The sequence below is a fragment of the Salvelinus sp. IW2-2015 genome, linkage group LG20, assembly GCF_002910315.2.
Source record: "Salvelinus sp. IW2-2015 linkage group LG20, ASM291031v2, whole genome shotgun sequence".
Lineage (NCBI taxonomy): Eukaryota > Metazoa > Chordata > Actinopteri > Salmoniformes > Salmonidae > Salvelinus > Salvelinus sp. IW2-2015.
Window position 1 is genome coordinate 18,730,749 of NC_036860.1, and position 27,385 is coordinate 18,758,133.

General features: G+C 44.4%; 1 protein-coding gene across 1 annotated transcript in view; it reads right to left on the bottom strand.

Annotated features, from left to right (window-relative positions):
• The window catches only part of srrm3 (serine/arginine repetitive matrix 3), a 159,293-nt gene that overhangs the window by 48,836 nt on the left and 83,072 nt on the right, over positions 1-27,385 (bottom strand). The window contains exon 2 of the mRNA XM_070449254.1: positions 10,603-10,903. Coding sequence (XP_070305355.1) covers positions 10,603-10,634 — 32 coding nt within the window. The 5' untranslated portion in view covers positions 10,635-10,903. The remainder of the gene's footprint in view (positions 1-10,602; positions 10,904-27,385) is intronic.

The following is a 27,385-nucleotide window of genomic DNA, read 5'->3' on the forward strand; positions in this document are numbered from 1 at the left end:
CCTCGTAGAACCCTCTGTGGAAAGGGTTTTACATGGAACCCAAAAGGGTTCTACCTGGAACCAAAAGGGTTCTTCAAAGGGTTCTCCTATGGGGACAGCCAAAGAACTGTTTTAGGTTCTAGACAGCACCTTTTTTTCAAAGAGTGTATGTGTCACGTTCCTGACCTGTTTTCCTTTGTTTTGTATTTGTTTTAGTTGGTCAGGGCGTGAGTTGGGTGGGTTGGTCTAGGTTTGATTTTCTATGTTGGGATTTTGTGTTCGGCCTGGTATGATTCTCAATCAGAGACAGCTGTCAATCGTTGTCCCTGATTGAGAATCATACTTAGGCAGCCTGGGTTTCACCTGTGTTTTGTGGGTGTTTGTTCCTGTGTCAGTGTTTGGGCCACACAGGACTGTTTCAGGTTAGTCACGTTTGTTTGTTTGTTGGTTGTTGTATTTTGTAGTGTTTGTTGTTTTCCCATTAAAATATGAATACTTACCAATCCGCATCTTGGTCCGATCCATGCTCCTCCTCGTCTGAGGAGGAGAACGACTACGACAGCCGTTACAGTATGCGTGTTTTTCCCTGTGTGTATAATCCTACTTTACACAACAAATACCATTTCCCTGAAACTCCGCATGCAAATACTCTCATCTTCCTGAGGAGGCTAGGGAGGTGAAAGGACCACTATCCTCAGTCTTATCACAGCTTTTCTAAAATCGCACATCAGTGTGTTGTGGATGGAGGAGCTAGACAAGCCTCAGTTCAGCCAGCATACAGCAGTGTGTAGTTTTAACTAAGTGAGCGTGGCGTTGTGAAAGGCGAGTGTTAACTAAGTAAGTGGGTGATGCTGTAGGTCTTTGTGGATGAAGGACCTAGCCAAGCCAGAGTTCAGTCAGCAGTATGTAGCGTAGTTTTAACTAGGTGAGGTAGTGTCCTTGTTCGTTTACGTACCCCATTAATAGGACAGAGGAAAGGCTGGGGCTCTCCACAGGGACTAATCATGCAACGCTCATTACAGCTCAATTACTTCCTGGAATAACACTCAACAACACACTGCTACTGTGCACTGTTAGTAGCATTTTGGTGGAGTCATTGTACTATGATATTAGCATACAGTGCCTTCAGAAAGTATTAACAGCCCTTGACGTTTTCCATATTTTGCTGTGTTACATCCTGAATTAAAAAATGTCCATGGCCTACACCCCATATTGTCAAAGTGGAATTATGTTTATAGATTTTCTTTTACAAATGTATAAAAAATTAAGTAAAAAAGTATTTAACCCCTTTGTTATGGCAAACCTAAATAAGATCATGAGTACAAATGTGCTTAAGAACACATATATATTATTTATTTAACAATTTATTTAGGCAAGTCAGTTAAGAACAAATTCTTATTTACAATGACGTTCTACCAGGGAACAGTGGGTTAACTACCTTGTTCAGGGGCAGAACAACAGATTTTTACCTTGTCAGCTTGGGGATTCGATCTAACGCTCTAACCACTAGGCTACCTGCCGCTCCTGATAATAATATAATAAGTTGCATGGACTCTGTGTGCAATAATAGCGTTTAACATGATTTTTTAATGACTACCTCATCTCTGTACCCTACAGGTATATTCACTGGTCACCCCCAAAGCCAATTCCTCCTTCGGCCGCCTTTCCTTCCAGTTCTCTGCTGCCAATGACTGGAACGAACTGCAAAAATCACTGAAGCTGGAGACTCATATCTCCCTCACTAGCGTTAAGCACCAGCTGTCAGAGTAGCTCACAGATCACTGCACCTGTACATAGCCAATCTGTAAATAGCCCATCCAACTACCTCATCACCATATTGTTATTTATTTTATTTACTGTAATAATTTCGCCACTTATGGCCTATTTATTGCCTCACCCCCCTTATCCTACCTCATTTGCACACACTGTATATAGACTTTCTCTATTGTATTATTGACTGTATGTTTGTTTATTCCATGTGTAACTCTGTGTTTTTTGTGTCGCACTTCTTTGCTTTATCTTGGCCAGGTCGCAGTTGTAAATGAGAACTTCTTCTCAACTAGCCTACCTGGTTAAATAAAGGTGAAAAAAAAAACACATACAATTATCTGTAAGGTCCTTCTGTCGAGCATTGAATTTCAAACACAGATTCAACCACAAAACCCAGGGAGGATTTCCAATGCCTCGTAAAGAAGGGCACCTATTGGTAATAATTAAAAAAAAGTAGACATTGAATTACACTTTGTCACTACAAAGATAAGGGCGTCCTTCCTAACTCAGTTGCCAGAGAGGAAGGTGGCTGCATCATGTTATGAAATGCTTGTCATCGGCAAGGACTAGGGAGTTTTTTTAGGCTAAAAAGAAATTGCACAGGCAAAATCCTAGAGGAAAACCTGGTGCTGTCTGCTTTCCAACAGACACTGGGAGACAAATTCACCTTTCAGCAGGACAATAACCTAAAATACAACGGCAAATATATACTGCAGTTTCTTACCAAGACAACATTGAATGTTTCTGAGTGGCGTAGTTACAGTTTTGACTTAATATTGGCTTGAACATCTATGGCAAGACTTGAAAATGGCTCCCTAGGAATGATAAACAACCAAATTGACAAAGCTTGAAGAATTAAAAAAATAATAATGTGCAAATATTGTACAATCCAGGTGTGTAAAGCTCTTAGAGACTTACCCAGGAAGGTGAATACGTATGTATATTACATATTTCTGTGTTTCATATTTCTGTGTTTTCACTCTGTCATTATGGGTATTGTGTGTAGCTGGGTGAGAGGGGAAAAAAAGTCCTCCATTTTGAATTCAGGCTGTAACACAACAGAGTGTGGAATAAGTGGGGTATGAATACTTCCTGAAGGCACTGTATATATACCCCAAAACACATTGCTATAGGGAGTATCACTTTGGTTGAGTATAAGTCAGTGTGTAGCATAGTTGTTAGAGAGGGATAAAGATACAGATTTTTGTTCGGGGCGCCAGGCAGGTATTTACACTGCCGATGTGAAAAGAGTAGGATAGAGAGAGTGCTGCTACCAGACCCCCACACATCAGCAGAAGATACTGCCTAGAGTGTCGCCTGTTTACCAGATAGCAAGTGGAGAGAATGGATAAGACACACCATATAAACACAAGTCACAGCACGGGGTAAACCAACCAATTATATCTTATACAATATTAATGATTAGAGCAACTCCGAGGCAATTTCATAGAGGTAACAGACAATAAAGAACCCAGTTATCAACATTAGAGGATTTGCAATAATCTGTATTCATTCAGTGAAGAGTGAGTTGGTGCAATGAATGTGTGTGTGTGTAAGTGGTGTGTGTGCGTGGTGGGGGGGGGGGTGTAATTTGTATGCCAAAACAAAACAAGGCCTTTAAATGTTCCAAAGTCAGAGAACAGGAGATGGAGAAGGGAAGGAGAAGAGAAGGAGAAGAAGAGAAGGGGGCGAGGGCCTTAGTTGTTGTAGGCCAACTCCAGGACTCCCATTTTCATTTGTTTGTTTGACAAAGCTTCACAACAATGTTGCTAGTAATCCAAGAGATCCAAGGTTTGAACGGCCACAACAGGTTCCAAACACTTCAGGAGTAGAGCGATAACACAGGCGATCAAACACAAAACTTTTATAATCCAAGCACTCTGAAAATGACCAAGGCTTCTGCAATTGGTTGCGCACACATTGAAAACTGCCACGCTGACCAAGAACTCTCACACCCATTTAGGAGAGCCATATTTACTTCATCCTGACAGACGGTGCACTCTTAAAGTGGCAGCGCACAGTGTAGGCTCCGTCCAGGATTTTGCCACACTCCTCCCCCCATGAAAAAACAATGCCTGTAGAAACGGAAAGGATGCAGGCTTTGGTAGGCTAGGTTCATACTAAGCAAAACCAGGGAAGTACTCATCAGAGTCCTCCAAGAAGAGTTCCTGCTGGCGTTGCTTTTTCCTGCGATCCAGCTCTTCTGCCATAGGGTAGCAGGGCTTTAGGTCAACAGTATGTACCATCCGAACATCTTCCCCAGTGTTCTCCAGAGAATTTCCATCTCAAAGCCAGCTTTGCAGTGAACTGTTTGGCCACCTTTGACAGAAGACGAGAACGGACCCAGACACAAGACTGGGGTGGGTAACACACAGCTCATCTATGTTTGCCATAGTTTCTGCACCATCACTGCTTGGCTTTGATTATGCTGGCCTCCACTCTGGCTAGCAAGGTATGGTGGTGGTGGACTGCAACAAAGGCAGAGCAGTCAGGTGAAACGTTGTTACTTTGCAAGTATCTGTCCATCGGCCTTTCAGTGGTCTTCCCAGGTTTAGTTCGGTATGAGTGACCCCGGAAGTCTCCTGGACAGCAGAGTTCAGCGCAAAGTGGAACTCTGGAAGATGATTCTGGCTTGTGTGCTGATCCCCCACAAATGAAGCAATCATCCCTTTCAGGGTGCAGTTATACCATCTCGGTCAGGTTGGTCTGAGGATGGTTTGCCGTTTTCAGTTTGGCAACAACACCTCAGTAGGTACATAGCTCTTTGTAGATTCCTGAGATGAACTGCTGACCTCATTCTGCGAAGGGAGATCTTTACCCGATTTGGAATTCCAGATCATCTTCTCTCTGACGAGGTTCATCTCATGAATTGACAAAGAGCTATGTACCCACTGAGGTGTTGTTGCCAAACTGACCACGGCCTACCATCCTCAGACCAACCTGACCGAGAGGGTAAACTGAGGTCAGAGAGAATATGTGACCCGTTTCAGGAAACTATGCATATGTCGCAAGTCACGACTTCACAGGAGAGCCATTTGAAAGTTTTAATTTTTTTTATCAAAATGCATTTTTTTGGGCAGAAATGCCCTCGGGAACATGGTAACTTTCATGTGCCTTAAGGCATGAAGGTCAGTCAATCTGTAAAATTTCAAGAACTTTGAAAGTTTCTTCAAGTGAAGTCGCAAAAACCATCAACCGCGATGATGAACCTGGCTCTCATGAGGACCTCCACAGGAAAGGAAGACCCAGAGTTACTTCTGCTGCAGAGGAAAAGTTCATTAGAGTTAACTGCACCTCAGATTGCAGCCCAAATAAATGTTTCACAGAGTTCAAGTAACAGACCCATTTCAACATCAACTGTTCAAAGCAAAGGGTGGCTACTTTGAAGAATCTCAAATATAAAATATATTTAGATTTGTTTAACAATTTTTTGGTTACTACATGATTCCATTTGTGTTATTTCATATTTTTGATGTCTTCACTACTATTCTACAATGTAGAAAATAGTGAAAATAAATTAGTAGGGTGAGTATTTTATATTTTTGCCAATTATTTTAATTTTAGATTGGTTATTTGTTTTTGGGGGTGGGGAGTAACTCTTAAGGATCGGCTCCTTTTTTTCAATTTTCGCCTAAAATGTCATACCCAAACAACCTGTACCATCATCTTTGAAATGCAAGAGAAAGGCCATAATGTATTATTCCAAGCCAGGTGCAATTTAGATTTTGTGTATGTGCAAAGAAGTGTAGAAGTGTATGTGCAAAGTCTTAGACTGATCCAATGAATCATTGCATTTATGTTAAAAATGAAGACTGCCCAAATGTGAAATCAAGACTGCCCAAATGTGCCTAATTTGTTAATTAATAACTTTTCATGTTCAAAACTGTGCACTATTCTCAAACAATAGCATAGTATTTTTTCACTGTAATAGCTACTGTAAATTGGACAGTGCAGTTCGATTAACAAGAATTGAAGCTTTCTGCCAATATCAGATATGTCTATGTTCTGGGAAATGTTCTTGTTACTTACAACCTCATGCTAATCGCATTAGCCTATGTTAGCTCAACCAAAGTTTAACTGCATTGTTGGTTAAGGGCTTGTAAGTAAGAATTTCACTGTAAGGTCTACACCTGTTGTACAAATCTCTTTCATGCCGTCCCTAGGAGGGGTGCGTCACTTAAGTGGGTTGAGTCACTGACGTGATCTTCCTGTCTGGGTTGGCGCCCCCCCCTTGGGTTGTGCCGTGGCGGAGATCTTTGTGCGCTATACTCTGCATTGTCTCAGGATGGTAAGTTGGTGGTTGACGATATCCCTCTAGTGGTGTGGGGGCTGTGCTTTGGCAAAGTGGGTGGGGTTATATCCTTCCTGTTTGGCCCTGTCCGGGGGTATCATCGGATGGGGCCACAGTGTCTCCTGACCCCTCCTGTCTCAGYCTCCAGTATTTATGCTGCAGTAGTTTATGTGTCGGTGGGCTAGGGTCAGTTTGTCAAACCTGGAGTACTTCTCCTGTCTTATCCGGTGTCCTGTGTGAATTTAAGTATGCTCTCTCTAATTCTCTCTTTCTTTCTATCTCTCGGAGGACCTGAGCCCTAGGACCATGCCTCAGGACCACCTGGCATGATGACTCCTTGCTGTCCGCAGTCCACCTGGCCATGCTGCTGCTCCAGTTTCAACTGTTCTGCCTGCGGCTATGGAACCCTGACCTGTTCACCGGACGTGCTACCTGTCCCAGACCTGCTGTTTTCAACTCTCTAGAGACAGCAGGAGCGGTAGAGATACTCTTAATGATTGGCTATGAAAAGCCAACTGACATTTACTCCTGAGGTGCTGACTTGCTGCACCCTCGACAACTACTGTGATTATTATTATTTGACCATGCTGGTCATTTATGAACATTTGAACATCTTGGCCATGTTCTGTTATAATCTCCACCCGGCACAGCCAGAAGAGGACTGGCCACCCCTCATAGCCTGGTTCCTCTATAGGTTTCTTCCTAGGTTTTGGCCTTTCTAGGGAATTTTTCCTAGCCACCGTGCTTCTACACCTGCATTGCTTGCTGTTTGGGGTTTTAGGCTGGGTTTCTGTACAGCACTTTGAGATATCAGCTGATGTAAGAAGGGCTATATAAAATACATTTGATTTGATTTGATATTCGGCGCATGCGACTAATAAAACTTGATTTGATTTGATTTGTGTCCAAACTTTTGACTGGTACTGTATATTATGATGACATGTTCATGCACACAAAAAAATGTCTTAAAGCAAGTCTACGCCCCTTCGTCGGTGGTCAACAGTAGGGATTCTTCAATTAAGTGTTTTAATGCCCATTTTTTTCCTTGAGAAATACTGCTCAAAACATCCTAGTTAGATGTAAAATTGCGCAACTAAGTTCTCCTCGGCAAAAACATCCAAATAAAATAGATTAAATCGGACTATTTTGAGGAAGTGTATACTGGCTATGTCATCTCAAGATGGACAAACTCTACTATTGCCGATTTTTTCTTGTTTTTCAGGCGAAGGTCTTTTCAAGCTAAGATCGAAGGTACGCGAGCACACTCGTTCGGCTAGGCATCAGCCGAACCGAAACATGTGGAAGCCTTTAGTACCAGTAAATGGGGGAGGCTGGCAGGCTTCAGATAGCTTAATGAGCAGGCTCCTTTAATTGACTGGCTGTTCTAATTGGCTCCCAGGGTGATGCTGTGAGGCTATAACACACGGCAGACTATTAATCCACTGATTTAATACATCCTGGATGGGGAGGGAGGAGGGAGGGAGGGCGAGAGGGGGATGGTAGGGAAGTTGCACTGATGGGGGCGCTGTTAGAGGGGGGTTGGTATTCAACCTGTCACTTTATTCTAATCCCTGACCATGGCCTTGGAGGGTGCCTGTGTGTTTGTGTGTGTGTGTGTGTGTGTGTGTGCGCGTACGCGCGTGTCTGTGTGTGTTTAGGAGGTTAGAGGGTGACCCGGTGGCTTTAATCCACTAGCAGATGAAAACAGACTCCTGACACCATTTTAATTGCTTCTAATGCCTGAGCCCTGCGCTCCTCTCCCTCTCTATCTCCCTCTACTTCATCCCTCTCTACATCCATTTATCCCCTCCTCCACAATCCCTCCCACTCTTTTTCATTTAAAGTGGCCTTGTTTGAATGTGGAGGAATATGGAGGGCTGGGATAAAAACATGTGGCTCTATCGTACTTAACAAACAAACTGGTAGTCATGGGGTTCTACTTTATAATAGCTGTCACTGGGGCTCTCCATTGGACATATGGCCCATTTACCAAACCGGAGGCAATTAGTCCAGAGCCTGGAGAGGACCGCCTGGAGCCCAGAGAGAGTGGGCCCTTCCCTGTCTGACAGATGGCAGTGGTGCCGCTCTCCTATCCTCTGCTGCTGACATCCAGGCAGCCAGCTCCCTATCAGCCACATCAATCTGTCCCAGCCAGGCATGGCCTTCCAGCCGCCATTAACTATCAGCCCTAATGAGGCTGAGGCCAGGTTCCAGCATGGCTCCTCACTTGAGAGGAGGGCTGGGAGGGAGGGTGGTTGGCTGCTTACTGTTGGGTAGGGATGGGGGGGCTGAAAGGGGAGCAAAGAGGGTTCCAGGCAGAGGCACATATGATAATGTTGCTAAGACGCAACCGACCCTACTTATCCTAGACCCCCATGCAGGGGCCATGGATGAGTTCATTGCTCTGGAGGAGTGCGGATGCACTTCAAAACCCTTTATCCTGCTTAGGGTTAGGGCTAGACTTGCACTTCTCATACAATACACCTAAGCGTGACAGTTATGCATCTCATGTTACCCAATCTATTCACTGTGACTCACCTAAAGGACAGTTTGAATGACCCTTCTACACACTGGAATACAGCTGCCAGAGAATATACAATGAGTGTACAAAACATTAAGAATACCTGCTCTTTCCATGACATAGACTGACCAGGTGAATCCAGGTGAAAGCTATGATCCCTTATTGATGTCCCTTGTTAAATCCACTTCAATCAGTGTAAATGAAGGGGAGGAGACAGGTTTTTAAAGAAGGATTTCTAAGCCTTAAGACAATTGAGACATGGATTGTGTATGTGTGCCATCCAGAGGGTGAACGGGCAAGAGCAAAGATTGAAGTGCCTTTGAACAGGGTATGGTAGTAGGTGCCAGGCGCAGGGATTTGTGTCAAGAACTGCAAAGCTGCTGGGTTTTTCATGCTCAACAGTTTCCCATGTGTATCAAGAATGGTCCACCACCCAAAGGACATCCAGCCAACTTGAAGCAACTGTGGGAAGCATTGGAGTCAAAATGGGCCAGCATCCCTGTGGAATGTTTTTGACACCTTGTAGAGTCCATGCCCCGATGAATTGAGGCTGTTCTGAGGGCAAAAGTGGGGGTGCAACTAAGTACTTGGAAGGTGTTCCTAATGTTTTGTACACTCAGCGTTTCCTGTAGGCATGATGATCAAATTTATGTTAGAAATGCTGTTTGGCAGTACTAGCGAACATGCTTATCCTATCCTGCAATTCAAACATACACCACTGCTGCTAACTGGGAGTAGCATACACTTTGTACTGAGGTAACTTTTTTCCAAGGTCTGCATTTTTGCATACTGCTATCCATCCAGTAACATTGCTGTGTCAACAGTGTGCTTTGCTGTGCCATCCAGCTGCTGTGTCATCCAAAATCTCTATTCATAAATAATAGCCATATCTCTGCGTTTAAGTGTCTACCATCATAAACATTATGATGCTATAACTTACGTCACAGTAAACCTCTATCAGAAATGACGAGGCTCAATCGTTTTCTGGTTCACACAACAATGTGAAGTGTGAAACCTCTGTGAGTTCCACCAGGGCTGTGTACAGTGCAGTCGTCTCAGAGGATAACTCTGTTCACACCTCACAGCCAGACACAAGGTCACACTACACCTTATTTAAGGACTGTCACAGCTAGACTGGAGAAGTATGCCTGTCCCTGGAACACCTATTTAGTGTACCCTCCATGAGGCTGGTCTGCTAGCCTGAAGTATCTGCCTTGAAGGGCCTGGTTACCCACATTGCACACACGCGCACACACCACACACACACACACACACACACAGCACACACACACACCACACAGCACACACACACACACACAAACACACACACACACACACACACACACACACACACACACACACACACACACACTGACACACACACAGCCAGACTGAATGGATGGAGCCACAGCCAGCCAGAAGCCTTAGGAGGATTAAGAACAGATGCCAGTCACCACACAAATCCACCATGGTAAGTAGTGTAGATTGCGTAGAGCCAGCCTCTTAGCTGTTAGTGTTATCGCTAAGGCTCTCTCTTATTTAGCTCTGGAGGAGTGATAGCATGCTAATGAGAGTGGCTGTTGTCTTCCAATGACTCTCAGAGTCTTCTGGCTCAGGCTGACTGGCAGCATTACTGACTGGAGGCAAGAAAGTGCTGTCTTGTCATTTTCTTTAAGTGCAGAGATTTTCGATTAGAATGGTTAATGTGCATCAAATGCTGCATGATAGATATTATTAAAGGGTGAGAACTGAAGGCTCTGTTTGGTATTTTTGGTTTCTCTCTCTCCATGCTAGAGAATCTTTATGTATAATTGTTATCAGGAGTCTAAAATTCTCGTGTAACTGTAGTGAGCATGGTAAAATTGCTTTTTAAGATCAAATGTGTATTCCTGTCAATGTAAAAATCTTCATTAACCAAGGCATAACCTATGCTGTTATCACCAAACTAGCCTAGCGTGTGTCACATGAGAGACATCCAAACAAGGGTGTATCCTACTAAATGTAAACCCAGTGTGCATTGTACCCTCCAAACTTAACTCACCCTTGGTTCCTCCATATCTCCTGCAGCTCCATGCACTTCGCTCCACCTCCTCTTCCTTTCGTGGTCTAGATCTCCCTATGGGCCTGTCTCACCAGGAACAGGCTCTGGTCTGGGGCTCCTCTCTTCCACCTCAGGCCCTCCTCTTCTTGGCTGGCTTGGGCTGCACGGCCGTGGGTGGGCACTAGCTGACCCGCTGACCCGCATCTTCCTGCCAGGTTATCAGCAGCAGGGGGCACACCGGTTGGACACTGTCCTGGGGTGAAGCACCCTCTGCGCCCATGCGTGACATGGCCTACAAGCTCTTAGAGACAGATGAGAGTGAGAACGAGAGGAGAGAGAGAGAGAGAAGAGATGAGAGGAGAGAGAGAGAGAGAAGAGAGATAGAGAGAGAGAAGAGAAGAGAGAGAAGAGAGAGAGAGGAGAGAAGAGAGAGAGAGAGAGAGAGAGAGAGAGAGAGAGAGAGAGAGATGAGGAGGGAGAGAGAGAGAAGAGAGAGAGAGAGAGAGAGACCAGTTCAATTGTTTTACTGCAATAAACTGTAAGTTTATATTTCACACAATGCATTTATTTGCTTTCCAACTGTATAAGGATGCATTTCCAACTCTGTTACAATAGCTAATGTTAGGTGTGGGGGATGATTTAGGGGGAGTCGGAGGTCGCGGCCTGTTTATAGCGTAACAGAAGAGTGGGATGACGGGCTCCTGAGGTAGTTTTCTAAACGTTCTGTCTACCCAGATGGCAAACAATGCGGTGATCCTGGACGTTCCTAACAAGCCCTCATTATCTGTTTCAGACTTTTGGTTATTGAGCCTCATCAACACATACTGTTAAGCCAACCCATGGCAAATAATATACTGTACTGTATTCCTCATACAGAAAGAGTGAGCTGCTGCTGTCGGTAGTTTGAATGGTTACATCTCTGGACAGGATGAAGTATTTTTCCTTAACTGAGCAACACCACACACTCTCTCACACACAGTCAGGGTTTATTTGGATCGTAGGCACATGTCGACATGCATCACTACAACAGAACCGGCCACCGACAGCAGCCGGCAGCAGCAGCCTCTGGTCCATGCATGCGTCAACACTAGAGTAGCTGACAGATCTATACTGTAGGACAAACAAGTCTCGTGACACCGATTGTACACACACTGTAGATCAAGGTCACATAAACAAGTATAGCCTAGATAGATGAGTGAGAGAGGAGACGAGAGAGAGGAGAGAGAGAGAGGAGAGGAGAGGAGAGGAAGAGGGAGAGGAGAGGAGAGGAGAGGAAGGAAGGAAGAGGAGAGGAGAGGAGAGGAGAGGAGAGGAGAGGAGAGGAGAGGAGAGGAGAGGAGAAAGCTGGGGAAATTTGACTCCCTTCAGGACATACTGTGTAGAGACCTGGGCCCGAAACCACAAAGAGTCTCTAGGATCAAGTTTGACTTTTAGATCATAATGAATAAGATTGCATGGACATATCCTAGATCAGCACACCTGCTCTGAGACGCTTTGTGGATACAGGCCCTGGCTTCGCCTGCAGTGAGTGAGAGGACATTGAAAATCACTCACACACACTATAACACCAGGACAATGTGGACGTTTGGACATTTGTTGAACACACAACAAAGACTGAATATAAACAAAAATGGATCGCTATGCTGTAGTCAAAAAGCTAGATTCAAATACTGTATTAAAGTGATTATCCTGTACATTTGTATACTTTTTAGCCAGTGAAATTAGCGCCACTTAAGCCATAAGTGGACCCTGAAAAATTGCGTACTACGTCACAAATGTGCAGATAAGTGCACCACATTATTGCTCTTGCTCTAGCAGAGCTATCTTGCTAGCTGCCTCTCAAATGGCGAGGGGTTGAAGTTAATTGGCTAGAACTCGAATTGCTCTGGGGCTGGCCCACGTAAGTGGAAATGTAGAGAAAATGGTGCAGCACAGCTTCCAAAAAAACAGTTGCTTTCAAACTAGGGATTTTGTGGTAAATTGAGGTAAGACTAATTCTGCTCATAGATTATGCATGCATGACAAATCCAGCCCAAAGCGGGAGACTTAAAAAAATATTTTGTAGTCGCCAAAGTTCCAGAACATGTCTTTCAGTATCAATGTGACTTGCCAAAGTTCCAGAACATGTCTTTAAGTATCAATGTGACTTGCCAAAGTTCCATTCACAATACAAGTGGATATATACATTTCCACATCTGAATGCTATCCTGTTCTGGCTAGGCTCAGGCTGGGGTTGTGATTGAGACGGATAGGTTAGTGATGCAGGCGTGTGATGCCTAAGAGCACACACATACCAACACACACACGACACACACATACATCTTCCCTCCCTACCCCAGCACCGGTCGGTCCTGCAAAACTAATGGCTTCATTTTTCACTGAGGAGTCAGAAAAGCCCAGCCAGGGCACTTCATCACTGTCACAGATAGGAGAGTTAGGGGAGGATGGGTAACAAGATCTCATAGTTTCACTTCGAAATCCTGTGCATTATGGATTGTCTATCTTTGACGCATTAATTAAGCATGGTTACAATGTTAATTCCGCGAGGTTACAGGGCTAAAACAGAAACAACTCAAAGGGTTAAGTTTAGGTATTAATTACGATTGGTCAAGTTAGGGGGGCTACGGTTTGGGAAAGGCTTGCTAGAGCATTGTGAACTGCTGTGACGCAGTGGACAGAACAGCACATTTCAGTCTGAGCAGTGCACTTTGCCTCTGAGCATCATGAGTTCGTGCCAGTGCTGGGCAATAGTTGTTCTTTTTTTGGTGAGCACAGCGGAAGGCATATATCGACGTTCTCAGGGCCTTTTCAAACGTACAAAATAGAAGTGTATTTCTAGTGATCAGCCTGGGATGGGAGAGTTAGGGGATGAGAATGACGTAATACTTCCTGTGAGTCAGTGTAGACCATCATCTCTGAGTGCCCAATCCCTGTCCAAAGCTCTGTTGTTTTAGCCTTCAATGACAATAAGCATAGCAACAGTGAGTAATCTTGGCACCCAGACCCAAATCTCGCGTGCTTGCTGGTCAGCTACAGTACCATTGAATGGAAAAAAGTCTGTCACGAGAGACTGCAGCAAGTGAAGGGTTTACGCTAAATCCACATATTTTTCACATTTGTGTTTTTTTCACCAGAAATAATTTCTTACGGGTACCTTCACGAGTGAGTAAAATATTAGTGTTCTCAGATGTTGTATTCATAGATTTGAGATGTTTATTAAAATGTGTGTTTTTTTTGGGTTGAAAAATGCTATATATCCATTGTTTAGCTGGAATGGAATACTTTATATTTGAATGTATGTGGTTGTCTCACCTAGCTATCTTAAGATGAATAGTGTAAGTTGCTTTGGTTAAGAGCATCTGCTAAATGTCTTAAATGTCAAATTTAAATGTTTTACATACAGATCTCATATTACTGTATTGATAATTTTTTTAAACATTTGATTAAATATTGATGTCACATACTGTATGTAAAATGTGTAGTTATTTTACATTTGACTGTGTAAAATCTAGGAGTACTCCTTATTTGGGGTGGCAGGTAGCCTAGTGGTTAGAGCGTTGGACTAGTAACCGAAAGGTTGCAAGATCGAATCTTTGAGCTGACAAGGTAAAAAATCTGTCTTTCTGCCCCTGAACAAGGCCGTTAACCCACTGTTCCTAGGCCGTCATTGAAAATAAGAATTTGTTCTTAACTGACTTGCCCATTAAGATAAAATTAAAAAATGATCTGAGAGTGTGACGATATAGCTTTTCACAAAAAAAACATAATTTTTTTGAGAGATTAAAAACAAAATACAGTCATTGAACAGCCCCTTGCTGTGAAAATAAAAATGTTAGCGTTTTGGAAAGAAGCTCTTCAAGTGTAAAGAAAGTTGTATGTATAACCTCCAATGGATTTTTTTGGTGTGTCACTGACTGGGTAAAACAGCATTACTGAATATAGTGATGTGTTTCGTTCGTTGTTGAGAGACAACAGTGAGTCTTGATTCTGTCTCTGATTCTGCTGGGTAAAGTAGCATTATAGTGATGATGTTTGATTTTGGGGAGCTGTGCGTTGGTAAACAAGCTGTGTTGTGAATTCACAGTGACATGACTCTGTTAACTGTGTGTGTGTGTGTGTGTCTGTGTGTGTGTGTGTGTGTGTGTGACTGATAGAACAGAACAGGTGGCAGGACAGCAGGAGAAATCATCACTGAATCACCACTTGATATTCTGTGACAGTCCTCTCTCATCCACACACACACACACACACACACACACACACACACACACACACACACACACACACACACACACACACACACACACACACACACACACACACACACTGAAGAAGATTCCAAGGAGGACATGAACTCTTGTCTGTTTGTTTGGTAAAACGGTCCTGTAATTGCCGTATGGTGAGCGGGATTGGAACAGGACAAGCACGCTGGCGTTGAAGACAGATATGAGAATACAGATGTTGCAGGAAATGTCCTGTACAGCAGGAAATGCAAACTTGTAGTGTATTCAAGATTTAAAAAGGCTTCTAAAGTTAGCAATTTCCACTTTAAATTTCAGACAAGATTTGCCCTAACTAAAAATGTATCAACCCCAACAAAAATGTCCATTAATTATAATTCCCACAATAATTCACATTTCCTGTTGCTGCATGAATCCAGCTGTGAGAAACTGGTCAAATTAAGATCCTACACCGGTAAATAAATTGTGACTGTTTATTTTTATTTTTATTTTACCATTATTTTACCAGGTAAGTTGACTGAGAACACGTTCTCATTTGCAGCAACGACCTGGGGAATAGTAACAGGGGAGAGGAGGGGGGATGAATGAGCCAATTGTAAACTGGGGATTATTAGGTGACCGTGATGGTTGAGGGCCAGATTGGGAATTTAGCCAGGACACTGGGGTTAACACCCCTACTCTTACGATAAGTGCCATGGGATCTTTAATGACCTCAGAGAGTCAGGACACCCGTTTAACGTCCCATCCGAAAGACGGCACCCTACACAGAGCAGTGTCCCCAAACACTGCCCTGGGGCATTGGGATCTTTGTTTAGACCAGATGAAAGAGTGCCTCCTACTGGCCCTCCAACACCACTTCCAGCAGCACCTGGTCTCCCATCCAGGGACTGACCAGGACCAACCCTGCTTAGCTTCAGAAGCAAGCCAGCAGTGGTATGCAGGGTGGTATGCTGCTGGCAATACCAGCAGCTGGTCACTGTGTTGAGTGACCATAACTGTTTTTATATTAGGTAGACAACACAACAAGACAATCTTCCTATGTTGTCCTGTCTTCACTAAATAACAGCATCCTTCCTTGTTTTACAATCAGTCTACTGCGTCTGCTGTTGCCAGTAGCCTGTGGCAGACCAGGCCTGGGTCTGTCTCTGACATCAGCCTGCAATGTAGAGGAGACAGGGCTAGATGATGGATGCTGAATGCCATTACCCATGCTATTCACGTGCACCATGGCCCAAATGTCTGAGCCGCTGGGTCGCCCCAGGTGACACACACACACACACACGCACGCTCACACAAACACGAACAGATCACCTCATCTCATTGAAGCACCATGGGGGGCCACACACACTCCAACGCTGACACTATCATGTCTCCTCCCTGCAAATCATATCAAACCGAATACAACAGATGTAGAACTTACCGTGAAATGCTTACTTACAAGCCCTTAGCCAACAACACAGTTCAAGAAATAGAGTTAAGAAAATATTTACTAAATAAACTAAAGTAAACATTATTATTATTWTTTTTTTAAGTAACAAAATAAAATTACATAACAATAATGAGGCTATATACAGGGGGTACCGGTACCGAGTCAATGTGCGGGGGTACAGGTTAGTGGAGGTAAAGTGTAAAGTGTAAAGTGACTATGCATAGATAATAAACAACGAGTAGCAGCAGTGTAAAAACAAAAAGGCGGGTCAATGTAAATAGTCCGGGTGGCCATTTGATTAACTGTTCAGCAGTTTTATGGCTTGGGGGTAGAAGCTGTTAAGGAGTCTTTTGGTCCTAGACTCGGCGCTCCGGTTCCGCTTGCCGTGCGGTAGCAGAGGGAACAGTTTATGACTTGGGTGACTGCAACTCTGTACCGGAGTCTGTCCGGACGACAACAGACTGGAACTACATTAAAATGAACATGTCAAAGATAAAATTGTGTGAAAACAACAGATGATCCAATCCTGCAGAAATGCCCCAACAGATCCCAGGTGTTGGGTCTAAAATAATGGTACATGAACACATCATGTAAATCCAGTTAGTTATGTCTGGTGGCCCTTGGTCATTTCCTGTTGTTCCCACGAGAGGCCATGGAAAATCTATTTCCTTTCTCTCAAGTTAACAACTAAATTGTTTAATTTGTTTAATGAAACAGTCACAGCAGAAAGAGGCTTGTCAGGGGGCTGATAAGGTGGCAGAACACAACAGCTATCTGTGTGTGAGTCCTGTTCCTCTGGCAGTTTATCTGAGATCTATTACTGATAGGGAGATATTTTTCTCCATTGTTTCAAGGGTGAAGAAGGTTGCTTGCAAGACTGAAGTATACCGGTCACACGTACTCTGCCTACATGTAATATACATGTAATAAATAAAAGCCATTTAGCAGACACTTTTATCAAAAGCGACGTACAGTCATGCGTGCATAAATTTTTGTTACCGGGGGTCCCAGGAATCGAACCCACTATCCTGGTATTACAAGCACCAACGCCATACTCTACCAACTGAGGTACAGAGGACCAGATGCTTATATCCACATGCTCTTACTATCAGTGTGATATAAATTAGCGTCTAGGAGCAACAATGGCTCAGCCGCGAAGTGGTAGGCCACACAAGCTCACAGAACGGGACTGCTGAGTGCTGCAGTGCGTAGCGTGTAAAAATCGTCTGTCTTCGGTTGCAACACTCACTACCGAGTTCCAAACTGCCTCTGGAAGCAACGTCAGCACAAGAACTGTTCGTCTGGAGCTTCATGAAATGGGTTTCCATGGCAGAGCAGCCGCAAACAAGCCTAAGATCACCATGCACAATGCCAAGCATCGGCTAGAGTGGTGTAAAGCTCACTGCCATTGGACTCTGGAGTACTGGAAGCGCATTCTCTGGAGTGATGAATCACGCTTCACCATATAGCAGTCTGACGTACGAATCTGGGTTTGGCGGATGCCCGGAGAACGCTACCTGCCCGAATGCATTGTGCCAACTGAAAGGTTTGGTGGAGGAGGAATAATGGTCTGGGGCAGTTTTTCATGGTTCGGGCTAGGCCCCTTTGTTTCACTGAAGGGAAATGTTAATGCAACATGTCACGTTGGTATGAAGGATCGGGAGACAGGCGCAGGAATTATTATACCCAAATTACAGGCACGGGGACGAAGACCAAACAAACACGCATACAAAACACAGGGTTGAAACCCAAACAAAAGAGCAAGGAGTACCTCGAATAAATAACACAAGTGCACAATGATACCACATGGGATGAGACCCGTAATCATCTGCGCAATACAAGTGGCACGAAAGCAAAAACAACACGGCACAGGTACTCACACGACCAACGGACATTGTAACAATAATCAACAAGAACACGGTGATCAAAGGGCACACTTATACAATTACGAATCAAGGAAATGGGGACCAGGTGTGCGTAATGACAGTTCTGGAGAGATCCGTGACACTACAGCATACAATGACATTCTAGATGACTCTGTGCTTCCAACAGTTTGGGGAAGGTCCTTTCCTGTTTCAGTATGACAATGCTCCTGTGCACAAAGCGAGGTCCATACAGAAATGGTTTGTCAAGATTGGTGTGGAAGAACTTGACTGGCCTGCACAGAGCCCTGACCTCAACCCCATCGAACACCTTTGGGATGAATTGGAACGCCGACAGCGAGCGAGGACAAATCGCCCAACATCAGTGCAAAACCTCACTAATGCTTTTGTGGCTGAATGGAAGCAAGTCCCCGCTGCAATATTCCGACATCTAGTGGAAAGCCTTCCCAGAAGAGTGGAGGCTGTTATGTTTTGGAATGAGATGTTTGACGAGCATCCTTTGGTCATGTAGAGTAGGTGTTCCTCTTGTCCAGATGTGTTATGGCCATGTGAATAGCGATGGAAATGGCATCTTTCGTGGATCTGTTGGAGCGGTAGGCAAATTGGAGTGGGTCCAGTGTGCCTGGCATGCTGGCCTTGATGTGGGCCATGACCAGCCTCTCAAAGCACTTCGTGATGACCTGGTGAATGTGACGGGAATGTCATTTGGGCATGTCACCTTGTTTTTTACTTGGGCACTGTGACGATGATGGTCTCATTGAAGCAAGTGTGGACTACAGCCTGGGACAGGGACAGGTTGAAGATATCCGAGAAGACGCCCGCCAGCTGGTCAGCACACACTCTGGGCCGGCGCCATTAGGAGTTTCCACTCTTTTGAGGGTTTTCCTCAAGTCAGCCTCGGAGAGCGAAAGCACCTGGTCGTCCAGAGCAGCGAGAGTCTTCCTGGATGGTTCGGTATTGTCTGCCTCGAAGCAAGCATAGAATGTGTTAAGCTCATCTGGGAGGGAGGCTTCGGTGGGCACCACACAGCTGGATTTGCCTTTGTAGTCTGTGATAGTCTGTGGTCCTTGTCACATCCGTCCTAAATCTGAGTTGTCTAAATCTGGGTCTTTTTGCAACCCTAATGCATTTGCAGAGCTCATACCTGCTTGCCTTGTATGCGTCGCACGCCACCGAGTCATCGGGGTTCATTATGCTGGCATTGAATGCTGCAGTACGGGCACTCAGCATGGTACGGATATCTCTGTGCATCCAGGGTTTTTGGTTGAGGTATGTCCGGATTGTCATTGTGGGTACAACATCATCAACACATTTCCTAATGATGCCTGTGACTGACGATGTACATTCCTCAATGTTGGTGAATGATTCCTGGGTGGATACATTTCTTAACATATTCCAATCAGTATTCTCAAAACAGTTCTGAAGCATTGATTCTCTATGTTGGTGGCTCCCTCTTGAGTTGCTGCTTGTTGGCGGGGAGTAGGAACAGAGAGACGTGATCTGATTGGCCGAAGTGTGGGCGGGGGATGGCTTTGTACGCGTAACGGATGTTTGTATATACATGGTCCAGCATGTTTTTTCCTTTCGTGGGTCAGAATACATCTTGGTGATTTTGTGGAACAATTTGTTTTAAGCATGCTCGGGTGTGTGTGTGTCAGTGGAGGCTGGTAGGAGAAGCTATAGGAGGACGGGTACATTGGAATGGTTGGAATAGAATAAATGGAACGGTATCAAACACATCAAACATATGGAAACCACATGTTTGCTCCATTCCATGTATTCCATTCCAGCCATTACAATGAGCCCGTCCTCCTATAGCTCCTCCCACCAGCCTCCACTGACGTGTGTGTGCATGCATGTGTGTGTGCAGCATAAAGACACACACAATGACTGGATCTGCACCTCGATCTGAGATTATTACAGGCTGAAGTAACAGGGGGCATGACCTTGACACAGACATAGACACTCCAAATACCAGGAGATAGAGCAAGAAAATCTGAAAACCTGCTTCCTGGGTGGGTGGTTATCTATTGGATGAGTTTTTCTGGAAGAGTAGATCTTTTTGGTTGTGTGTGTGTGTGTGTGCGTGCATGCGTGCGTGCGTGTGACTGATAGAACAGAACAGGTGGCAGGACAGCAGGAGAAATCATCACTGAATCTATTTGTGACTGACCGCCTTGATGCCTTGATTTGGTCTTATGTAGCAAAATTTGAAATTGTGTTTTTTTACATTGGATAAAAGAAGAGACACAGAGTTACAAAATTGTATATCATACGCTGCATTTGAGGAACAATGGGAAAGTAATTCTGCTTTGAAAGTTGATAAAACCTGTAACCTCACGTTAAAAATGGCCTTTGAACATTTTGGTACCTACTGGAGAGCTCTTCTTTGCCTACACCCATTCAGCATTGTTCACACCCTCTTATGCTTTAGCCCCACCCATCTCTTTAAGGGTTGATCCGAGCGTTCTGTCCTTTCAACAGCAGTCAAACACCCAAGCTAACTGGCTAATGTTGGCCGGCTACTTCCAGACACAAATAAGACAACAGCTCACTGACCATTATACTCGCCCCAGCAGAGCTGGTTAGGCTGTTTTTATGTTATCCAGAGCGTTGGTGACTGCGACTGTGCTGCTGGAAACAATTTTGCCAATATTTACTGACACCAGCCATTTTCAACGGGTGTTGATAATTTGTAAATTCGTCAGTTATTCTGCACTCTGGTACACTCAGACGAAAGTGCTCGTAAATCGGAGAAGATAGCCAGAGCGAAATTACCAGCTACCCAACTCATGACATTACTACCCTGCATGAATCTGCAGGTAGCTAACCAACCAGGTTCAAGGTTAGCTAGCTAACATTAGACTATATCTAGCAAAGCAAATGGCTCTGAGATACGAATAATAAGATCATACACGTAATGTTAGCTAGCGAGCCAGCCAGCTAACGTTAGCTAGCTAACAGTACACTTTAACTTGAAATGAAAAAAACTTTCTGTCAAAATTAGAAACATGTAATATCTGAAAACGTAGCTAGTCAGACTATCTTACCCGTATACATCATGGATGGGCACTTCTCACTGTCACGGATGCCATGGTTGCCCTTAGTTTTAAGATGTAATCCGGAGACAGGTGTTTTCTCCATATCCTTAGCTATCATACTCTAATTCCACTGATTTCAACACTCTGTCCTCCAGAAAGTGGAGAGCAACAGTTCTACTATGCACTTCTACTACGCAAACAATTTTTTTTAAAGCTGCGTCAGACAGGATTACCTACACATACTGACCAGCTCAAATAAACAGAAGCGTGCTATATGACAGACCAATCCGAACTCATGTCCAGCCCACTCATTATCTCAGCCAATCATGGCTAGCGGTAAGGTTGCTGACTTTTTCTGTGGCTAATCCAACTAGGCTTGTAATTTAACAATTTTATTCGYATTTACAGATGGTATACACGTTTTTTATTAAGGCACATGAAAGTTCACATGTTCCATAAGGCATTTCTCCAGTGAGGATCCATGGCACGAAGCCTCCAGTGATGATCCATGGCACGAAGCCTCCAGTGATGATCCATGGCACGAAGCCTCCTGTGAGGATCCATGGCACGAAGCCTCCAGTGAGGATCCATGGCACGAAACCTCCAGTGAGGAGTTATGGCACGAGGCCTCCAACGAAGGACGCTAGTCGCCCTCTAGTCCGGAGCCTCCAGCGTCGCCCTCAAGTCCGGAGCCTCCAGCGACGCCCTCTAGTCTGGAGCCTCCAGCGTCGCCCTCTAGTCCGGAGCCTCCAGCGACGCCCTCTAGTCCGGAGCCTCCAGCGACGCCCTCTAGTCCGGAGCCTCCAGCGACGGGCTTCAGTCAGGAGCAGCCAGAATCTCCCTCCTGTCCGGAGCAGCCAGAGTCTCCCTCCTCTCCGGAGCAGCCAGAGTCTCCCTCCTGTCAGGAGCAGCCAGTGTCGCCATCCTGTCCGGGGCCCGCTGCGAGGGTCCCCGGTCCGGGGTCGGCGGTACCTAAGTGGGCCAAGACCTAAGTGGGCCAAGACTAAGGTGGAGCGGGGTCCACGTCCCGCACCAGAGCCGCCACCGCGGTGAAATGCCCGCCCACCTGTCTATCGTTGTCTCTGATTAAGAACCATATTTAGGTAGCCTGTTTTCCCACTTTGCGTTGTGGGTGATTATTTTCTGTTTAGTGTTTTTCGTCACTTTACAGAACTGTTCGTTTGTCGTGTTGTTGTTTTGTTAGAGTGTTCATATTTATTAAAATAACGTATTATGAATACTTACCACGCTGCACCTTGGTCCTCTTCTCCTTCTCCCGACGACGTTCGTTACAGTACCAAAAAAACATGTAATTGAGTTAATAAAGCCGCATACAAACATGGTCTCTTTTTTTGCTTTCTTAAGTAAGGCAGCTCCAAAATGCAGGTGTTTCAGCCTAGCTCAGTGCTTTCTGTGGTGGTAGGGCTAGCCAGCAGAAAAATACAGAGCGTTGCACCTGATTGGCTCAGTTTTCTGTCACTCATGAAACAGTACGTCATCCCAAATTCTAAGGTTAGAGCTCAAAAAATGCCATAGAGTTAGAAGTGCCCATCCAAGAAGGCTCAATGTCATTGGCCACAGATATGACATCAAATCACGTGATAGCTTTGATTGGACTGATCATGTCAACATCATACTTTCAAAATCTTAGCTAGCAAGCTAGCAGTCGTCACCATGAATCAAGTCGACAATCAAATAATTTTCAATCCTTGTCATATGAAGAGAAATTAGAGATAAAATGTCTCGGTGCTCATCGGCAAATGGACATAAACATTACACAACAAGTTGGAAATCGCAAATTCAACAATGAGTGGTTTGGGAAGGAATCAGTGGCTAACTGTGAGTTCAAGACAACTGGGAACTCGGGAAGAATTAGCTACAACTGGGAAAATACGTTTTGAATGGTCATTCAACTCGGAATTGTAAATCCGTCATCTCTTTGATGACAAAATTTGCCCCCGAAGGACCACCACGCCACTTTCCTGTTCAAGCACATCACAACGTGAGTCCAAAAATGTCTTATGCTGCTTCATAAATTATATAGGATGCCAGAGAGATATGTATACTGTAGCTAAAGTAATACTAAGTGTATGTTGTGTAGTAAGCGGTTAGTAGCTCATGTGCCACACCCTAATAATTTGGTCTATTTTCACCAACACGGTATTGTAAACACATCGTTCGTGGCCGATGTGTGCTTGTTTGCTTATAATCTGTTTTAGAGAAATGTAATCACCGAATATTGTAAGAGCTTTCAATGTCTGTTTATATGTAAGAACGGCCCATGTTCTGAATTCTGTCGCTGTACATTTCAAAAGTGCTGAACAAATAGTTATATTGACTACGTCCGTCGTCTCGCGCTCATTAATGTCCTAATCGAAATTACGGATTGCCTCTTATCCGCTTGTCGTCCCCTTATGCCATAGTTTGTACATCTCAATTGTCATTAGAAACCACATTTGTTTAATTAAGCAAGTCAGCCATATCAGCTATGTTTTTTTAAAGGCAGTAAATGAGGCTGAATGAACTGTAGCATTGGTAAGGTGTTGGTACTGCTGTTGGGACTCTGCTGTTGGGACAGCTTTATGTAGGCCCTAACAGTTTGTGGGCACCATTTGTCACCGTTATAGTGCAATAAATGTATTGTTTAGTGTTGTGTTGTTGCTTTGCTGGCCTGCATCCAAAGATTTACATGCTAAAATCGCCACTGTCTATAACACATTTCTGCACTTAGCAAAAGAGTGCCATCTGTAGTGATTTGATTTACTTATTTAATCAATTTGAGGGTTTTCTTCATAGTTGTCTAATGTTGGTGGGGCATATTATTCTGGTTTAATGTTACTCCTGAATCACTATGATTAACATAATAGTTTTTCTTGTGTGTATTTTGAACAAAGCTGAAATTTAATCTGAAGTCCAAAATGAAGGAATACAAGTGAATTCAGTCATTGACACAGCATTGGTGGTGTAGCCACCAAAGATCGGAATGCCGTGAACTGAAAGGGTGTGAGTTCAAATCCCCAGTGGGAACATGTTGGTAAACATACACAATGTCATGCATGCCAGTGTGTCAAATATGTAAGCTAAAAACACTGTGGCTATTTCGTGACATCCTAATACCCTGATTACAAAGCGAGCGTTGCAAAATAAATTTAGGAATATATGTTATTCAATTATTGCACCCACACTGCTCGCGAGCGCCAACGAGCGTCTGCGTTGCCAAGAGCTAAAATAGAAGTCATTCCTATTTCTGACACAGATCGTGCTGCAAATCCTGCCTCTCCCATCTCTTCATTGGTTTATAGAAGCAGATACCCACATGCCATCTCCTCATTGGTTATACCCATGTGGGTGATATTTTTTTGCCGGTTGTTGTGGTAATACTATGAAAGTGTAGATCCCAATCACCATATAAGTTCCAAGATGAAAAAGCCTGGAAGGAGAGATGACTAAAAATGATTCGGTTGACCGTTTTACGTGTGGATTAATTGTCGGAGTAGAGGACCTTGTGCATTTCAGGTAAAATAACAACTCAATGTTTATATCCCAGGACAAATTAGCTAGCAACAGCAAGCTAACTAGCTAAATTGCCATACATGTTTAACGCTTTTCGACCTGTCCCCAAATTAATGTCATTGGTTCAGAGTTTGTTTTGATATATTAACCTGCATGTCATGATCGCGTTTGGTGTAGGAGGACAAAATACATTTATGCACGATAGCGCACGATGGCGCAGGCGCGCAGCCGGTTTGGGTTCCGTGTAACGAGTCATTTTTGTTTGCAGATTTCACCTGTGAAATCTCATGTGAAAAATATTTACATGTGAACATTTTAATCCACATGTGAAAGGTGATGTGATCACGTGAAAATTCTCGTGAAACTTCATGTGAAATATCATCACATTTGAAGTGTTCCAAAACCACATGGTTTCACATGATTTCACGTGCAAAATGTGAACATTTCCCGTGAAATCATGTGTTTTTTCCATAAGGGTTTGTCTCTCTCTCTCTCACCCCCCTCTCTCTCTGTTTCTCCTCTCATCACCCTCCGCCTCTCTCTCCTTCACAATATCTTCCATACTAATCTGACCCTTGGCTGGAGGCTGCTGTTTTTGTTTATTGCAGTGTGGCACCCAAAGGATGTATTTGTCATCCTCAAAGTTGGAACTCTTCATTCCAAGCACGTGTCGCTTTCTGTGTGGTGCCAGACCTGTGCCAACCTTTTGTTTTAATCAGACTCCGAGGGTCCGAGGGTGTGTAGTGCATACCAATTGCAGAGCTCTTGAGAATAGTCATGTGAATACCAAAGAAGGTAGGAATAGACCTACACAGTACAAAGCATAATTTGAAGTGTCTGATTAAGGGTTCAAAAATTGAGGAAATCATCTTCACACAGTAATTGCACATTTCCTCATGTTCAGCATAACTCCCTGACTATGGGGGATACAATGACTGACTGACTGATGACCTGAATTGAATTAGACCCACTAATTATGGTTACATAAATTACATTATAAACTGGGTGGTTTGAGCCCTGAATGCTGATTGGCTGACAGCCATGGTATATTAGACCCCGACGGGGTAAGAAGAAACGACTACCAGAGGCAGAGGGGACCGTTCACACAGTCTTTAATTTATCAAGCAAGATATTGAGCCCTGCCCATGTCTCCTTGCTTAATAAAGGGTTATATGTTGTGCCTACAACTCAGTGCAACGACTTCAATGTTAAGGTAGACATGTTTAAGTTTTCATCCATTTAAGGGAATACTTTAGCTCCCCTAATCGTGATATTTCAACTGATCATGTAGGCTGCTCACTTGCACATACTACGACTCATTTTCGAAGTAAGAGTTATATTGTACCTCCAGCCAATCGCAATCACTCTTTTGAGACATATTGCAGACTCGTGGTAATCTCCTTAAGAACAAACAGGAGTACATATAAACTCAGGAAAAAAAGAAACGTCTCTTTTTCAGGACCCTGTCTTTCAAAGATAATTCGTAAAAATTAAAATCACTTCACAGATCTTCATTGTAAAGGGTTTAAACACTGTTTCCCATGCTTGTTCAATGAACCATAAACAATTAATGAACAAGCCCCTGTGGAACGGTCGTTAAGACACTAACAGCTTACAGACGGTAAACAATTAAGGTCACAGTTATGAAAACTTAGGACCCTAAAGAGGCCTTTCTACTGACTCTGAAAAACACCAAAAGAAAAATGCCCAGGGTCCCTGCTCATCTGTGTGAACGTGCCTTAGGCATGCTGCAAGGAGGCATAAGGACTGCAGATGTGGCCAGGGAAATAAATTGCAATGTTCTTACCGTGAGATGCATAAGACAGCTCTACAGGGAGACAGTACGGACAGCTGATCGTCCTTGCAGTGGCAGACCACGTGTAACAACACCTGCACAGGAGCGATACATCTGAACATCACACCTGCGGGACAGGTACAGGATGGCTACAACAACTGCCCGAGTTACACCAGGAATGCACAATCCCTTCATCAGTGCTCAGACTGTCCGCAATAGGTTGAGAGAGGCTGGACTGAGGGCTTGTAGGCCTGTTGTAAGGCAGGTCCTCACTAGACATCACCGGCAACAACGTCGCCTATGGGCACAAACCCACTGCCGCTGGACCAGACAGGACTGGCAAAAAGTGCTCTTCACCGACGAGTCGCGGTTTTGTCTCACCATGGGTGATGGTCGGATTCGCGTTTATCGTCGAAGGAATGAGCGTTACACCAAGGCCTGTACTCTGGAGTGGGATCGATTTGGAGGTGGAGGGTCCGTCATGATCTGGGGCGGTGTGTCACAGCATCATCGGACTGAGCTTGTTGTCATTGCAGGAAATCTCAACGCTGTGCGTTACAGGGAAGACATCCTCCTCCCTCATGTGGTACCCTTCCTACAGGCTCATCCTGACATGACCCTCCAGCATGACAATGCCACCAGCCATACTGCTCGTTCTGTGCGTGATTTCCTGCAAGACAGGAATGTCAGTGTTCTGCCATGGCCAGCGAAGGGCCCGGATCTCAATCCCATTGAGCATGTCTGGGACCTGTTGGATCGGAGGGTGAGGTCTAGGGCCATTCCCCCCAGAAATATCCGGGAACTTGCAGGTGCCTTGATGGCAGAGTGGGGTAACATCTCACACCAAGAACTGGCAAATCTGGTGCAGTCCATGAGGAGGA